This window comes from Magallana gigas, chromosome 6, assembly GCF_963853765.1.
Source record: "Magallana gigas chromosome 6, xbMagGiga1.1, whole genome shotgun sequence".
NCBI classification, from domain to species: Eukaryota; Metazoa; Mollusca; class Bivalvia; order Ostreida; family Ostreidae; genus Magallana; species Magallana gigas.
The window spans coordinates 28,639,093-28,657,859 of NC_088858.1; the positions used below are offsets into that span (position 1 = coordinate 28,639,093).

General features: G+C 36.3%; 3 protein-coding genes across 6 annotated transcripts; 1 reads left to right on the forward strand and 2 right to left on the reverse strand.

Moving 5' to 3' along the window:
* Positions 1-738: 738 nt before the first annotated feature.
* Positions 739-5,279, forward strand: LOC105319338 (uncharacterized). 4 transcript variants are annotated; one of them, XM_066086738.1, is made up of 5 exons: positions 888-906; positions 1,605-1,686; positions 2,019-2,485; positions 3,062-3,139; positions 3,649-5,279. In XM_066086738.1, exons 2-5 carry the CDS (start codon positions 1,670-1,672, stop codon positions 3,684-3,686), a joined length of 600 nt encoding a protein of 199 aa, XP_065942810.1. In that variant the 5' UTR covers positions 888-906; positions 1,605-1,669; the 3' UTR covers positions 3,687-5,279. The 4 variants fall into 4 exon arrangements, with proteins under 4 accessions (XP_034325008.1, XP_065942810.1, XP_034325009.1 ...); XM_034469117.2 differs by having other exon boundaries at positions 739-906; positions 1,605-2,485; XM_034469118.2 differs by lacking the exon at positions 888-906 and adding an exon at positions 1,316-1,456 and having other exon boundaries at positions 1,605-2,485.
* LOC105319339 (protein fem-1 homolog C) lies at positions 3,804-6,561 on the reverse strand. Its single transcript, XM_011416842.4, has 3 exons — positions 6,096-6,561; positions 5,391-5,568; positions 3,804-4,709 (listed from the first exon to the last, which is right to left on the reverse strand). The coding sequence occupies exons 1-3, from the start codon at positions 6,453-6,455 to the stop codon at positions 4,021-4,023; spliced, it is 1,227 nt and encodes a 408-aa protein (XP_011415144.2). The 5' UTR covers positions 6,456-6,561; the 3' UTR covers positions 3,804-4,020.
* A 1,994-nt stretch (positions 6,562-8,555) lies between these two features.
* On the reverse strand, positions 8,556-16,702 carry LOC105319337 (N-acetylated-alpha-linked acidic dipeptidase 2). The gene is made up of 17 exons (XM_011416837.4): positions 16,363-16,702; positions 15,612-15,912; positions 13,463-13,588; positions 13,142-13,328; positions 12,813-12,903; positions 12,419-12,508; positions 12,252-12,337; positions 10,739-10,858; positions 10,521-10,606; positions 10,340-10,403; positions 10,084-10,243; positions 9,851-9,941; positions 9,628-9,717; positions 9,348-9,513; positions 9,125-9,206; positions 8,931-9,023; positions 8,556-8,830 (listed from the first exon to the last, which is right to left on the reverse strand). The coding sequence occupies exons 1-17, from the start codon at positions 16,587-16,589 to the stop codon at positions 8,626-8,628; spliced, it is 2,265 nt and encodes a 754-aa protein (XP_011415139.3). The 5' UTR covers positions 16,590-16,702; the 3' UTR covers positions 8,556-8,625.
* Positions 16,703-18,767: the final 2,065 nt, after the last annotated feature.

Below are 18,767 nucleotides of genomic sequence, written 5' to 3' on the forward strand. Positions count from 1 at the left end.
AGAGAGAGAGAGAGAGAGAGAGAGGAGAGAGAGGAGAGAGAGAGAGATTTGTTAAATTTAACTGGTTTTTTTTACCGTATAACATTGATAAATTTCAGACATTTTTCTTATAATGAGTAAATTAATATCTTGTTTATATAAATTTCATACATCCACTGAGGAATTTCTCCTCTATTTCCTAAGAATACCGATTGTAATTCATATCTGTATCGTAACCTAGGGCTGAAATCTATATGATCCAGTTTTGACCAAATTATTGATCGATTGAAACCTTCAAACCTTCAGCAACCTAAGTACTGATGTACACAAAAAATAATTTAGTTACTTTTACTTTCTTTTTATGAACTCATTAAAAAGGAGTTAGTTTAAAATTGAAATGCTTTGTTGAGGATTCTTGCGGGATATGAAGGTATGCATTTATCACTGCAGTGTTCCCTACCTACATGAAACACCAAAGATTGATGTTTAAGTTAAAAACCTCTTTCAAATATAAGATATAAAAATATAACATAGTTCGCTTGGCATTCCAATATCTCCTATATCAAAAATATGCACTTCTCTAGCTCATTTTTGCATATTATTGCGACAATTGCATTTCAACTGGCACAAATATAAATTAAAGTTCATGTGTCTCAGTTACTCAAACTTGGCAACTCTACTAGGTCTTACCAGAAGATCTAGTTCAGCCAGCTTTGTTCTATGAGCGGTAATCATATTACAAGTATTTAAATGACAAAACTCCATTCCGCTACTTCGGATACACGTTAGAAATGTCATTAAATTCTATAATCACCCAATTAAAATTCAATTCAATACCCCGAACAGTCAGTTGTATGTTTATGTTTTGCTGCGCAGAGACTAAGAATGGTGGTGCGGAAAAATGGATATTAATCCCAATCACAATCAGTAAGTCTGCTGTCTTGGTATCTTGTTATTTTTCTATCAGACATAAACATTAAATGACTACTTTCGATTCCTTATGCATCGTAAAAGTTCGTGACAAAAGTTTTATTGAAGGCGTATTCAATATATGGTTTGTTCCTGAGCCGCAACATTGTTAGCCATGCTTTTGGTATCCTCTGTAGATTTCATTCTTAAAAAAACTAAACAGGGTTTTAATGTACATTTCTTTTTAAGTCTGCATATATGATCTTAAAATTTCAATCAGCTATGCCAATAAGACCCGAATCTTTAAATAGGACTCCACAGCCCAGAATTGTTTAGCCATTTTACATTTAAAGATATTGATCCCATTTTAAAAGCATGCATTGATATGATTAATAATCGAACTTGACATTACCGTTGTGCAAAAACTATTCAACGCTGACTTTAAGAAATCTTTTTAAAATTGCCAGTTTGAGGCTAGTGCATTTTCGGGTTGAGTAACAATACTCCAGTCTTTATCGTCGATAGCACCAGACGACATTTAAAAGATGCGGAGATACTCTTCATGCTGGTGTTTATACTTACTTAAGCAGGTTTCTGATCAGACATGTTCAAGTTTGTTGGAGGGGGACAATGACATCAATAAGAAAATGGAAACTGGTCTCTTCTTTTGATTTCAAATTCCCACAGACATGTAAAAGGTTTAGCTTTCGTTTCAGGGTAACCATGGAGAGTTTGGAGCGTCAAAGAGCCATGGCGATGCCTCGATGCGACACCCCGAGTGATGCCCCGCCTCTACCGGTAGGTAAAGACTACCATGCCTTTTTTAGTTTCCACGGAGAAAATCCAGATTATAATTGGGTAAAAGCTGTGACGAGGGAGCTGGAATGTCGTGGATTCAAATGCTGTGTGTTCCCCCGGGATCTTGACGCGGGAAAGTCGTTATCAAACAACATCAAATCCGTACTGACAAAGTGTCTAAGAATCGTAACTGTTTTATCTTCTGCCTATATAAAGAATGAGTGGTCCCAATTAGAAATGGAAATAATTTCATTAGGAAAGCTAGAGGAACTAGTTTTCATTCCCGTTTTGATCGAACCTTGTGACATTCCACCTTTTCTGAAATATTACAGATACATAAATGCAACGACTGCAAAAGAAACATGGTGGAATGCCTTCCATGAGCAGATGCTTGGAAATGTACCCCCACTTCCGCCGCGAAAAAAACACCATGTCTTTTTTGCCCACACCTCATCGGATACAAAATGGGTAAACGACATCGTAAAACGCCTAGAAAACCCTGTAAATAGCATCGTTTGTTGCTTTCCTGCTCGAGATTTTAAACCAGGAGCGTCCATGCAGGAATCAGTCGACAGTGCCATCAAAAGATCTCTCCGAGTTGTCCTCGTCATATCAAAAAACTTTCTCGCGAATGAATGGAAGAAATATTTTGAAAAGAGGTTCAAACAATTCAAAACGATTCCTATCATTATATCGGACTGTAATCTGCCTATTGTACTGGACGATATAGTGTGCATTGATGCCCGTAACTCGGGAACAGACTGGTTTAAAGTGTTGTTGCGAGCGATAAAAGAAGAAGGTAAGACGTCATACTAAAGTTTGCCAGACCTCTGTTTATTCATTTGAAATTTTGCTTAAATTACAATGATTTTTGAATCATTTTTAAATTTTAAAAATTAAAACAAAAATCCAAACGATGGACGCAATTCTGGGGTTTCATTAATATTCAAGGGTATCAATTTGCGTGGATAAAGTGAGAATCACAGTTTCAAGGATACGTAAATTCGTAGCCAATCGCCTAGCAATACAAAATGTCAATAGAAATTGCATTTCAATGAACACTTAATTTCGTGGATCAACTTAATAAAGAAATCCCCGAAAATTGGTATTTAACGAAACAGTACTTAAAATTTCAAATGACAGTTTTTTAAACAAACAATATACATGCATATAACATGGCTGGAGCAGAGGGTCAAACCATAAATATTGAAAACCATCTTTTATGATCCTCTTACCCCCTTTAGAAAACGATTTTTAAATTAAAGTCTGTCGGAAAAAAAACCCCAAAACTTTTGCATATTTTAAATGTCTGACATTGAAAACCCAAGAAGTTGAAACATTACCATTAACCAAAACGTGGTTATTTTTCTGTCAGATTTAAACGCTGATGATGACACGGTGACGAGTACAAGTCAGTTTATACGAGAAGAAGTGATCTTCACACCAGCAGCAGGTACTTTGTCCACTTCTGCATATTTCTGGATTCTTTATGGTGTCTGGATGGAAACAATTGCAAAAGCTCAAAAGCGTGTTGGAAAAATCAATTACGCAGTAGCGCTGATACACAACACACCGTCTCGCTATCACATATTTACAAGCTTACATTTATCGCTGTCGCGATGATACAGCTCAGCGCAACACACCTTTGCGCTCATGCAACTTTGCACAACGCATAGACGCGCTATTAAAACTTCCCACGGCACGCTGTTGCACATATATTCGCGCCTTCAAACAACACGCCGTTGCGCAAAGGCAACTTCACACAACTCGCCATAACCATTTTCCATACGCCGTCGCGCTAACACAACTAATGACAATGCGACGTCGCGCTAACAAATCGAAATCGTTTTTCTAAATGTGCTTTTGGGCGTTTGCAATGGTCCAATCCATACGATATAGGATTTGAATGCGTAATACATGTACGTGTCCGTATCTTCTAATACTAAGTAACTATCTTTTCAGAACCCATGGCAAGTCTTTCCACAACCTCTTTTATTTGAAGTCATCCACAAATTGGACCTCATGAAACTTTTATAAACTTATCTTTTTTTCAATAAATGATAACCAATCTAATAATTTGCAAATTTGCATGACAACACTGAGGGATTCAAAGAAGCAACAGTACTAGTAATGTATTGTTGAAAAGTAAAAGACAACATTTTGACAAACATTATGACAACGTTAACAATCTCTTCCAAATTTTGGATTGTTTCTAGAAGCTACACCGGAAAGAAGTTGATGACACAAATTCAGGAGAAAATTTTTAAGGGATTGATCAAATAATGTAGCAAGGTTTCAACGAGATCTGGGATTTAAACATACATGTCGATTTTATTAGTCATCTTCTGAGGAAGATTCAAATGTCATATACTCCTCAAGCGTTGCTTCGCGTGACTTCTCAAAATGTGGGCGATAGTCGCGTCTTTTCTCTTTCTCGTCATCGCTGTCGAAATACGGAGAATCGTACATTGTTCCACGGTAAATTTTCGGTAACTGGAGGGAATGGAGTCTTTTGATGGCGAATCTACCCCGATCATTTCCCTCCAAGGAAGGATGTCGCGACACCATTTTCTTCTTTCTTGGTTCAATATCAAACTCAGATACAGTAATCGGTACGGTGATTGTAGACAAAACAGAGGGCGTTCGCTCAACTGACTTTTTCTCTTTATGCTTGAGACTTGGCAGCAACCTCGCAATTTTAATGGCATCCACAAACCGACGTCTCGGTTTCCTTATAGATGGCAAGATATCCGCAATTTCTGTTTTTGTGTAACCGTGATGTTGTAACCAGTCTTGAACGGAGTAATTCTTGGTTTTATCGCGATGGCGCAATGAGGCATGACCCTGTGTAGCTAGAATTTTTACACAAGTTATGTTGCATTCCTTTGCAGCCATTAAAAGAGCGGTAAAACCCTTTTGGTTAGCGTGATCAACCGCCAAACCGAGACGACGGAAGTTGCGTGTCAATATATCAATGGCGACGTCATTACCAACTCTTGCACAGTATATCAGTGGAGTGTTTCCTACAATTAAAATAACCATATAAATATGTTGCTCATTTTGTAATAACTCCATTATTTTCTTATTCAATCAGTGAATTAATTAGAATTGGAATATGGCGCTTGATATATGTGTTACGACTTTACGATGTACTATTTACACGCTAAGGATACAAATCAAAAAATACAGAAGACCTATGATACTGATATAAAACGGCCTGACTATCGTTATTATAGCATTGAATCATGATTTTTTGAAGTATACACTCTCATAACTGCAGCGGTGTGTGCATACAAATTGAGTAACGCGCGTTAGCGCGTTATGAAAATTTGTATGCACACACCGCTGCAGTTATGAGAGTGTATACTTCAAAAAATCATGATTTAATGCTTATATTTACATTTTTTTTAACTTCTTGCCTTGTCTGCAAATGTGATTCATACCTTAAAATTCCTATCTTATCCTAAGGGTAAGTTAATATTAATGGAAGAGCCACAGTAACAGCCATAAGCGTGAACTTTGATTTTCGCTTGTGACGTTGCAGTTTACAGCGTTCAACGTTTGTGACGTCATAATAAAACTCGTCAATTTGACCTTTGACTACTTGTTGCATTTAGAGGCATTTAAACATCACGGAATTTAATGGAAAAACACAGTAGAATGTAAATATAAGTTCTTGGTTGTGATAGTTTCTTGTTACATACCGTCGATATCGGGAATGTCAGGGTCGACTGATGCGTGCTTCACAAGGATGTCCACGATGTCGTTACAGCGATGTTCACAGGCGTAGCTCAGCGCTGTTCTCCCGGAGTCCGACGCTACATTAACCTCTGCGCCATGATTCAACAAAAGTTCAACAATGGTATCGCGGGACATTTCTTCCTGCAAATAACGTAAATATGTAATTGTACAAAAAAAATGTACATACTGCTAACTTTTGACTACTCCTTTCAAAAATGTCAGTAACTCCCGCCTACAAAAAAAATTCCTCAGTTTAAGAAGTGGATGAATTATGTAACATATCTTTTAGCTTAATAGGTGTACTGCAACATTTTTTTAAAAACCTCTCAAAATGAAATATAAAGTATCTTTGGTCCAAAATGAGATCAAGATAAAATACAGCAGTTTTAATGTATTTGGGGACAATCAGAACGTAAGGACAAAAATGGGCTTTGAATGAACAATACATGGAAATCTCATATAGTCGGACGACTTGTTTACAGAGATCAGCACAATGTACTTATAAAATACGAATGACAGCTCTGTTTACACAAAGGTGCTATTTTCAAAAACGACGGCTAAAATTCCTATGGGCATCGCTCAAATAAATTTTGAGATCAACCTTCATACATGTAGTCTATTCCTAACCTTTCTCATTTTTTTCCATTATTTATTAATCACCAACTTACCTTTAAAAAGCATGATATCATCAGTGGTGTTTTGCCCTTCAAATCGATCGCGTTTACTACTTCCTTTGGTGCCGCAATCAGGATAAATTTTACAAGTCGAATTTGTCCCTTACGTATAGCATTGAACAGCATCCGTGCATCAGTATATTCATCAAGATGCAATTCTTTTTCCATTTTCAAAAGCGATACGGTTCGTTCAAGTAAATTTGATTTAGAATCGGTTCTTGTCGGATACACTTTTACACTGCCACCGGAACGGTTGACCGGAGTATTAAATCGTCGGACATTCCTGAAAGTGTGGGATAACGGCTTTCTTGGCATACTACGTGACATGTTGAACCACAAAAAGCAATATTGCATCTGTTGTATAAACTTAAGTACTAGTTCCTGTCGAAGACCGAGATTTTCATACACTTTAAGAAATCCATTGGTAAATTACAATCTCCTGATTGCAAAAATTACTTACAGTGAACGAATGTATTTGGCATCTGCAGCACCATTTCTGTTTTATAGCTTAATAAGCATCGTGACTTGTTGACGTGATCAAACAACATTCACTGATATTTCCTCAGTAACATCTTAATTAAATCTTATACTGCTTTCTAGAACGTGTATGGAATACACCCTCCCTCTTTCCAAAAAGAAATTTTCAACAGAATTAATTGTCAACATTTCTTATCCACTTGGCAATAAAGGAGGCATATAAAAGTTTGGTTCGGATATTTCTTTTTAAGTGATATTAGTTATTTGCACAATATGCATCAATTTTCTATAATCGCTTATCAAGCAAATGACAAGCTTAATGTATTTCTGAACAACATGTCCCCCCCCCCCTTTTTTTTTTTTTTTTTTTACCAAGTATTACTACTCTTTACTCTAACAATCAAAAGCAAGGCTTACCTGGTAGTTAACTGATAACTGAACGATTTGAAGAAAATCCTTTTCTCTCAATTCTATCTTTCCTTTAAAATTTCTTTCCAATGAACTCATTTTTTCTTATTTATTTATCCTGTTAGTTGAAAAATCTTGAATTCACCTGGTGGCAGTAAATACACTGTACAAAATTTACAACTGATGTAATTTTTGTATTTTCTACCACACGGTAAATTCAAAATTTACAGCAAGACAATCCATTGATCCCGAAACCAATATAAAAACTTAAATTTTTTTTTTTCAAGGAATCAGGGATAAGGCAGTTCGACTTTAAGGATGACGTTTACTCAGAATGAAAAAAAAATCCACTGATGATAATGGAAAACCATCTATTGTATGTTATAGACCTTTGATTGTAGTGTTGTTTCTCACTTTCAGAAAAGTAGGTCAATGACCTACTTTTTGAGTTAATGGCCATTGAATATTTTTTGAAAATTCAAGAAAATTCCCGTAAAATTTTACACTACGATTGAGATTTTCTTAATTGTTTAAATATTACAAATAATAAAACACTTTAAAAAATAAAATACAGTTTATGAATGTTAGTAGCACTAAATAGATACAATGCATGAAGATTTCAGCAACAATTTTTAAAAATATTCTAGTCCGAATTTCCTCTACCAGTTTTCAAATCCCTACCCATTATTGATCCGATTTTACAAAAAATTGAATGATGATAATACAATAACATTTATAGTATTGAACTACCTATATTGACTTTATTCTGTTGGCATAAAATCTATATGAGGTCAATGATCAAAATTTTGAGATATGGTGTCTTTTATCGTTTTTAAGCATTTTTCAATATTCGTGAAAGTCGTGTCATAAGATTATTTTAATGAAAAAGTGAGGTTAAAACTAACAGAAAATATGCAAAATTATATGTACTAAAATATAAAATCTTAACTTTCAATATTAGAGTACTACCAAAAAAAATTAAGCGGAAAACAAAATCTGCAAAATTTAGTCCGAATTTCCTCTGTTTGGCTAAAAGTCTATTTTTGTTTGAGTCTTATTTCATAATAAAGTAAAAATATCGATTGTTTTATCAATAATAATTCATTTCCTACATATTTTTTTGGTGTTTAGAACAAATTTTACTCATTAAATTGAATTTTATAACAATCCAAATGAGAACTCAAACCCTGAGTAAACAACACCCTTAATGTCTGCAAGCACAATGAGGACATTTGTGGAAAACATTGATGACCAAATAACGGGGTATTTAGAAAGGGATAACAATGCCCAACTCTCTCATTTAAAACGTCTAAGCAAAACGCACACCTTCAGCCAATAAAAAAAAAGTTTAACAACATTTCAAACGAATCGCATTTATTAATTAATTATCAATTGACACCTAACTATATGTGCCTGTACATGTATATGAAATTATGATTTTTTATTTGTACATTAAATAGCACAGAGATAAATACTTCTTAGAAAATGACTGATGATATATATGAAACATTTTTACATGCGAAATGACAGCTTCAAAACATTAATATTATACTTAACGCTATCAAAAAAGATGTCAACGATAAGACTTTCAAATGATTTTAAATTTTTGAAAAAGGAATTTTTCACAAAATGAAAGCAGTTACAGAGGCATAAACTTATGGACGTCTCGGAGCGTTGATGCAGCAGATTCTATGGTATAGAGAATGACAGTAAAATGTTTCTTGACGATCTCCCATCTACTGGCTTCATCCGGGCTACTTTCGATCTCAAACATTCCGTCTGCTAGTCCTGGGAAACTGCTTCCGGCGTAGGTGTTGACACTGCTCTCCGCAAAAAGAATGTGTCTGAGGAGGGAAATAACCCAAATATAGATAAAATATTTCGTATATAGACGAAAAAGTACATTTACATACAGTTGTATTGAGTTCTTTGTAATAAGTGTACCTCGCTAGAGGGCGCCCTGGTAGACCCTGGGGGTCTATAAAAGCTCGTTCCAATTGCATCAGTTGATCATTGATTTTCCGAATGGCAAATGGACTGTAAGTAAATGAGTTTTATAAAATTTTGCTTGTTTCAACAAATGTTAACCACAAATTAGCACATAGCTGAATTGATTAAATTTATCATATGTAGCTTACTCTCGCTTGTCTACAGAATCAACAAACTTCTGGAACGCATCTGTTTCCTTGGTAAACAGGCTTGAAACGTTGTAAAGTAAATCTGGAAGAAACAGGATAGTGGAACTGAAACAACGTGAAAAAAGACAAGCAAGACAGGCGGGCTTAATAAATTAATAATATAATATCGCCCGTCTTCGCAATGAACTAAACTAGTAGCCATAGATGGGACTTAATAGTTTACCAAATTGAATGCCATTCTTTCTCATTAATGTTCCAAAGTCGGAATCCAGTTGTTTGACCAGTTCGTTCAGTTTTTGGGCGTAGTCCTGGACTCTGAACGGTATCAGCAGGGAGTCGGCGAGACTGCGAGCTATCTCCCCCCAGGCCTGACCCACGGCGCGGTGACGCTACACAAACAAGAACTATATGATACATCTTACTGGTATCACTGGATTTTTATAAACCTAACAACAATTTGTCTGGTTCATTTCGCCACTACAGGTACATCAAATTGTACACACCTTAAATCCACGATCCATGATCTCGTCTACCACCTTGAATGTTTCGTACTTGGAATGATAGAGTGGATAGGAAGACAGCTTGTACTGGTTCTGTCAACAATTGAAATATAAAAATCAGAAGAGGAGTTGAGTTTAGAATCATGAGATTACATTTATCTGGGCATGTGAACCATGACGTGAAACTTATCTCAGTATGAAAATCATGACGTAATATTTATCTCACTGAGTTGTAGGTGTAGCGAATATCGAGACAGGGTAAACCAACTCTCTTGATGAACGGTGCGTAATCACTCCCAGATCCCATGTCTGCAATCCTAAAAATATGCAGAGGACGTAAATCTCTATGATGCTTGTATTTATATAGAATTGTCGACTGTCTACAGGAAATTCTTTTTCTCTCGAATGTAGAGAACAGTTTATGGACACTGATCTTTGCAGAATATAATGTACATATACCTAGGCAAGGTTTTTTCGGTGTTCGGGAAGCTAGCCAACCATTTATCGTACACGGTTTTCTTCACTGTGTCTTGGTCATCAGGGTTTGGAATCTTTTTGGTAGAATCGTAGATCACAGAGTTAAGTAGAGGCGTGCCCAACGACCTGAGCGAGTAGTTGCCTAGCAAATTGAGAAGACATTTATATGGGTTGCAGAAGAATTGGAATACAGCAGTAATATAAACACGCGTTGTTTTCTGCGTGTTTTAGAATCTACCTTGTACAGCAATGTCCACATTCAAATAGGCAACAGCTCTAGAGGCAAGATTTTTGACGTATTGCTGGGGATGGGGAAATGAAAAGAAGAAGTTAGAATGTACATTGGATAAATAGTAATGCAATCATTTGCATTTTTAAGCCATAATTTTGTTTTATATATCTGAAACAATTTCTAGAACCTCAATCCACTCTGTGGATCCAATAAGCCCGTACTCCTCCGCTCCCCAGCTACAGAAAATGATGGTGCGACGTGGTCGCCACTTGCCTATAAATATGGAAACAGAATGCTCACATTATTCTGTATATAAATCTAAACTACCAAAAACCTTAAAGTAAAATTCAAAAACACAAAATCATTGAAGCATTCCACTGGTTTGTTTTGGTTTTCAAAACTTACCAGTCTTGACCATATTCCCCATCACTCGGGACACCTCTTTCATTACTGCTGTTCCACTCGAAGGATCGATTGCTCCGAACACCCAGGCATCACGATGGTTGCCGAGTAACACGTATCGATCTAAGAAATTGGAAGAACAAAAAAGGCATCTATATTTTCATAGCCATTTGATACACCATTATGCTTTCTATCTGCCCGATAGTTATACACAAATTAACCCAAGCTAATTAGGACCAATACCGGGAGTTGGATAATATTATACAATTATTTAATGCTTGAGCAGTCAATATAGACCCGAATATTTTTCCCGAGGTGCTTGGAACAGCTCAGTATGATCTATTGCCCTCGGCCGTTGGCCTCGGGCATTAGATCATGTTTCCTGCACCAAGGAAAAAAATCGGGTCTTTTGACTGTTCAGGCATTAAATAATTGGTTTATTACCTAATTCCGTTTTTAGTATTTTTTGTTCACATTTATAAATTACAGGTTTTCATACCATTATGCATTCAGGTCATTGTAAATCAATACTAAGATGACCTAAAAGATAAATTTTAAGAACAATAGTAAAATAAATATAATAAAATTAGCAATTAAACTTTTTTTTCTAAAATACGTTGTCGGTACAATAGATCACAGTCTATTGACCGGCGGTCCAATAGATCACAGTCTATTGACCGGCGGTGTAATGGATCCCAGTCTATTGACCGTCAGTTCAACAGATCACTTTCAAACCTGCATACACTTACAAAATAGACGAAAATATTTAATCTGTAATAAAACAATGAAAACCCTTTGATTAGGACTCATGACCTACAGATTCGTAGTAAACCCTCTAACTCACTGCGCTACGCTGTAAGCTGACAATATTGGGAAAGAAACTACTTATATAACTGCACTTAATTTTATTGTTCATTTCGATAAACAATACGTCACAGCATGGAAGTGTCTATACCACATTAAGGTGGTATGGGACACTTCCATGTTGTGACGCATTGTTTATCGAAATAAACAATAAAATAAAGTGTAATTATATAAGTAGTTTCTTTCCAAAAATGGTCACCTAACTCCGTAGCGCAGTGGGTTGAGGGTTTTCTACGAACCTGTAAGTCATGAGTTCGAATCCCGCTGGGGGTTTTACAATTTTTACCTTTTCAAACATTTTTAAAAGCTATTTTTTGGTTAAATATTGTAAAATTTGAAAACTATAAACCGGTGAAAGGTTTTTAATTTTATAGTACTTTAATCCACATTAATATCGACAGATGTCCCATACCACCTTAAACAGACACAACTTTACAGTTTGTTGACAGTGTTATTTGGGAAATTCCCGTTCTATAAATAGCGTTAAATAATAACAGATGAGAAAAATAGATTTTTTGAACCAAAATTTTATTGAAGCAGGTATCAAAGAAATTTTTCGACCAATCAGAAGCGCCAATATTTTATCAAACTAATTAATATTAAATGATATATAAATCAATTAAATTTGTATCTAGACATTACTCGCACCAACCTGGCTCAACTCTTCCTTGTATGACCCCAAACACGTTATATGTTGTTCTTTTCTCATTTTTAGTCGAAATTCTTATTCGAACACTCCTGAAAATGAAAAAAATGCTGTTACATTTGAAATTGATTCAAGCAAACATTTCACAATGAGTAACAATAATAAATACTTACTTATAAGGGTCTTTTAATGGCCCGCCATATCTGTAGGTCACATTTAAAGCCCCTTTCCAACTGTTTGGAACTTCTACCCCATCCATATAACTAGTTAAAATAAAACGTATATCATTTCATGCGCGGGTCTAGAGGGGGGTAAGAGGGTTCCGAAATTACATTATAAAATTACTAGTACCAAAAATATGCTTCGTAACCCCCCCCCCCCTCCCGGAAAACTCTAATAACAGTCGGACCCCCGCTTGAAAATTTTTTGGATCCGCACATGCATTTTTATTCCCATTTTTATATAAGCAATATTTTTATTCAACTTTAAGCATCCATCTGGTACCGATAGAAGATATAGATATACCGACAGAAGATATAGAAACACGTTCAGTAGAATTACATATACCCAATTAAAGTTTTGGCAACTCCATATCCAATTGGATGCGATGGAATCTTTGGTAGACCAGCCTCACTTTCGTTAAGTCTGTAGGCATGTTCTGAAATTAAATGAGTTGACATGACACAGATGGAATTTGTTTCTCTGTTGTTGGAGATATTAAGCTTAAATAGGACTGAATGATGGTGACAGTGTTTAGACCGTATTTATCTCCTTTAAATCAAAAGCTCTGTGTAACAATTTTTGAATTTAAAATGTTAAGATATTTCTTTACTGAATGATAGTTTCTGGTGAAAAATATATCTAAATCCCTCATCCTTAAAGGGCGCCACTAGTACCTGTTGCCGGGTATCCGGGGGTTAGGGGGTCACCACTCCCCAGGAGTATTGTCCCTCTCTGGGTGCCCGACTCGGGGAGCCACCAGTCACGAGGGTACACCTGTGACGTCTCGCCATCCACGGCATAATCCGCGGGGTCCGAGTATATTATGATACCCTTAGCTCCGTGGAGATAGGCTTGGTGGGCCTAGAAAAGATGAGACTTTTATATCCAAGCTTTAGGGGGTTATCTGGTGTTTGTACTACGTTTATAGTAGTAACGATAAGTCATAGTGACTCCAAGTTTGTCTTTATCAATCACACTGGGTGCGGGTCACTAACCTTGTCCCCTCTGAAGATCTTGCCGTAACGAGCCAGAACGATTTTGCCAGTGATGTTAATACTCGTGTTCTGAGCCAGCCACCTGTAATCCTCTACACGTCCGTAATTGACGTACACCAAGTCTGTCTGTAAGGTATCAAATTCTTGGTAAATTACAGAAAAACTATGTTAATGATAGAATAAGGTTTTATGGAAATCCTTTTAAAAGTAGATAATTAAAGCAGTTAATGCTCTCAAATCAAGTTTTAGATACTAGTATTCTGCACCTGGAATGGCATCAGTATGGCTAACTTGACAATACTGTTGTCTATCCCATTATCTCTGAGAATTATCTGTCCTTATTCGAGTATAATGCCGTTAAAAAATGTACCTGGTCGATATACCGCTCACTTGCTAAAATTATTCGAAACAAGTTAATAACTGCTGGCATCGTGAAATGGTGTAGAAGTGATAAAAAATTGTTGTTGTTTTTTTTTTAATGAAATACAAGTCTCAAGACGGTGATCAGTTTTCAAATAATGACCAGTGTACTGTAATATGTTTTACGGTGCTACCGTTGTGGCGAGCGCGGCAAGAAAATTTTACACATACCTTGCATCATTATTATACTTTCATGTTAGATACTGAAAACTGATTGGTTTAGACGCAGTTGATAATCCGTTCAATTACCCTCTGCGTTAGCAATACACGTCGCAACGGGTAACACAACGAATGGTTACATGCGCGTAAATTATGCGCGTACGGTTCGTCGTAGAATTCACGTAAAGCAGTAAAAAATTCTCTTAAGTTAAGACATTAAGTATAACAAAATAAATAGTGCCTTTTTGAGAGTATAACAGTTGAAATTGACACCCCGAGGAAACCATTGTCAACCGACGCGAAGCGTCGGTTGACAATGGTTTCCTCGGGGTGTCAATTTCAACAGTTACCCTCCCAAACAGGCACTATTTATATATTATTATACTTTCATGTGAAATACTGAAATCTGATTGGTTAAGACGCAGGTGATAGTCCGTTCTATTACCCTCAACGTTAGCAACACACTTAGCAACGGGTAACACAACGAATTTTTACATGCGCGTAAATCATGCGCGTACGGTTCGCCGTAGAATTCACGTCATTTCTATACAAAAGCAGTAAAAATTTATCTAAAAATAAGACATTCAGTATATTAATAAAATATGATATATACATAGATTTTTAAACTGATTTTTTCCTCTTTCTTTTTTTAAAATTTAGATTTAAATGATTTTTTTCATTTCCACTCTACTTATACTTAATGTATATGCATGCAAAAATAAGCTTAAATTGGATCGATACGAGAGTAAACCATGGATTTTGCTATGATATATATATAATTATATATATATATATATATATATATATATATATATATATATATATATATATATATATATATATATATATATATATATATATATATATATATATATAAACCAAAACAAAATAAATAAATGAATAAAAAATAAAATAAAAACAAATCAACTCACTCTCAGGCAGGTATCGCATTTTATACTGATATAGCTATTGCACGCATTACAGATGTTCGGTCCACCTCTATATTTATCGCGGGAAATACGTCATACGTTTAAATCGATCATCAGTTGTTTATTATTGTTATATGTATCTCGACTCAATACGAAGGAAAAATCTCTTGGGTCTCACGTACCAAAGCTCGTGCAGTACTAAAGACGAGTCTTCAAACCTCAAGGCACCATAAATTAAGAGTTAAATGTCACATAGCAACACGGGAGAAAACATTAAATGTATCTCATATATAGAATAAAGTACATGCCAATCGACCCTTTCAATTCAAAAAACGAGGCTACTACATTCCTGCTTTTTAATCTGATCACTCTTGGAGGCAATAGCTAAAAATACTGTTTCTTTCATATCGCTACTGCATAGTAGAAGGTATTTCTGAAAGATTTATCTCTTGTTTGACTTGTTCTCGTCTAAAAAGGTAAAACAAGCCGCGGTGACTCATTTACTTTATAACAGAAACTGTTGTCTGAATTTGGTTAAAACTTCCTTATTGGCCTCTTAAATGAGCATTGTCAATCTCAAAGTGGCACAACAAGATCATAAAATTGATACATGTAACAAGGGTGTGCATTTATTGACTTACAGAGCTAACATCCCCCGGCGCAGAGTACGCATTGAATGGCGGCACCACGTTCGATTTGTTCTCACTGGGGTCCAAGATCGGTTCATATAGCGCGGACTTCCACACCTCTTGGTCTGAAGAATTGTAGACGAAAATCTGGTTCATCATGCTTTCATTTTGGGTTTCGGGATAAGACAACAATATGTCGTACGGCGTGATAAACGCTTCGTCCAGGCCCGCCGATGTCCAGAACTCCTGGAGCTCTTTGGCTTGCTTGTAATCAGCATCTGTTCCGGCAAGATGGGGGTTCTCTGACAACTCTCTGTTGGATGATTATAACATGATAAAAACCATGCTAAACTTTAATTTGTTTCCTCTTATTTATTGTTTGCCAAATAGAGTTATAAGCTTGTTTCTTTTTGTCAGTTGATTGACAAATTTTCCCCTTCATAAAGCACTTAATATTAAATAATTCAAATTATTGAAAATAGACAGTGATTCAGCTTTTTGTTTTGGGTTGGAATAAACGAAGTTGTTTTACATCTTGCGTATATTTGTTGTTTCCAAAAGATATACGAATAATCAAGCATATGACATTTCCAATTAAGCGACAATTTCTATACAGAACCAGTGGATACTCAGGTTTTTATCTCAGGTATTCGTTAACACCCCCCCCCCCTAAAAAGACAAATAAAAAAACCTACCTGTATTACCGTAAACCAATGCATCCCACTATACCGCATTCTGGGTTATACAATGACTCCGTACTTACTGTAAGTAGCGCCTGATATTTTCGCTGTTAATCTGGTTGATGATCTCCGCTGTAACTTCCGGATCACCGTCCTGGACGATGGCGTCGAGTATACCGGGTACACTGTTCTTCTCAGTGTCGTCACAAAAACCAAACCTCCCAATGATCATCCCCAGCCCCAGCCCCACCACCCCAGCTATCGACACCCATAGCAAAAATTTCCTCTTGGCCTGTGTGTGCGGGTTCATGCTTATCTTTGAACCACCGACTCTGGATAGAAACCAAAGATTTTCTCTGCTTGTAAACAAAGAAGGCCAAGCATGTCATAAACATGCTGGTCTGCTTTACTGTAGGTGTTTGAAATTCGCCGCACTGCCATAATTTTGAGGTTTATTACTGAGCACGGCCAATGGAATATAAAACAACAGTAAACACATGCGATTAGAAGGATTTGTGATAAGGATTAAATCCAATTCGTACTGGGAAAAAGATGGATTTAATTCAAACAAATATATTAAAGCCAGCAAGATGGAGTAGAAGAAGTTCATGTGAGAATGAACATCAAGGATCAAAGGAGAATTGCACCAGACCATTGTTAAGCTCGTTCGATATTGATATTACGTAAGATGATATAAGTATATAAAAATGCATATATATTTTTTCGTCCAATGAATTTTCACCCTTTTCCAATATTTTATTGCGATAGGCGACAAAGCTAGTAACACATGTGTCACAAGCACGTGCATTTTTGAAAAAAAAAACAGCTATTATTCTGTGCAATTTCCTTACGTTGAAGAGAAATATCTCGTATTGTTTGGTTAAAGTACAAAAATGCAAAGTTTAACAGACCAATCCACACTTTGCAAAAGTTCTGTCCCTTGGCCGCCATCTTTGATGGAAAACCCATGCAGTGCACGTGTGTAATCCTGATTTAAAATAGATAAAAATTCCAATATATTTGAACGGTGGAAATGGGGGAGGGGGTCAATGCAACAAGTCGTAATTCAACATATTGTCTATTACGGTATATAGAGAATAATACATACCCTTTTCCATATCACAGCTTGTATCAGCCCGAGACTCCAATATCAGCCCGAGGGCCGAAGGCCCGAGGGTTGATATTGGTCGAGGGCTGATACGAGCCGTGATATGGAAAAGGGTATCTATTATTATATTTATTACATACTTAGTAATAAATTTAAAAAGAAAACCAATCAACTTGAACAAATTGATTATTCATATTATTTGAAAAAAGTCTGGACATGTACATGTATTTGATAAAAATATGAGTTCTTCTTGTTTTTAATAAACATGAAGCTACAGAACGGAATTTCATCAGGTTTTAAAAGTTGACTGCTTTAAAACATTTGCTAGCATTTGAAGTTTTCAACTGCACTTAAAAATGTCGACTGTAACTGAAAATGTTTTATTTTTCGTCTGTAAACATGCAAAATTGCCGAAGCGAAAAAAGGCAGAGGAGTTCCGCAAGGGGTGTGATACGGATCCGTATCAGCCCTGGAGGGCTGATAACCTGTATCAGCCCCGGAGGCCGATACGGATTTTGTGATGTCATCTGTATCACATGTGCAAAAAAACCTGTATTTATTACTTAGTATGTAATAAAATGTAAGTAATTATTGGTGTTGGATTACCATTATTACAAGAGAGTCATCAGTTTGGATTAAAACAAATATATATTTATACAGCTGAAATGTTAACTGGAGGAACTAAATCGCCAAAGCGGGGTGTGACCCGATTTTCGTTCAGTTGGGCGATTTCATTAATCTTGAAAAGGGATCATAACTCCCGCGTCTTACTAAATGTACATTACTACATTTAATTACTAATCAAGTGTGATAGTTTTAAGTTTCAAGTGTTCAAAAACATCCGATCCAAAGTATAATATACATGTACACGTATGTAGCTGTCACAAAACAAATGTCAAAAAATCATCTGACCCCCTCCCCATAGATCGATCGATCAAGATCTCGGCCGTTGGGTGAATGGTAAAGCAGGACTTCGCGCCATAATGTCTCATTCATAGTTTTTGCGCGCCAATTAGTGGACGAGTCCGTTAGGATCATGCGAATACCCCAGAGCACACCGTGTGTCACAGGCACGTAGCATGGGGGGGGGGGGGGGGGGGGAGTGGGGGTGCTGCTTCCCCCTCCCCACTTTTTTGCAGCATGCACTTTTCTTAAGGTCAGACGACACGTTCCTCGAGAATCTTTTTTGTATCTCCTCGTAATAAAGAGTTCCAATAAAAAAATTAATTTTATAATTACTTAAAAAATGATTAAAATTTACTTGGACGTGGTTATGTGTCTAGATGGTCGAGTGGTTAGAACCGTGGCCGCTCACTGCCAGAGGCGTATAGGTTTTAGAGGTCGGGAGCCCCGGCGGAAATATAGTTCTATAATAGTGAA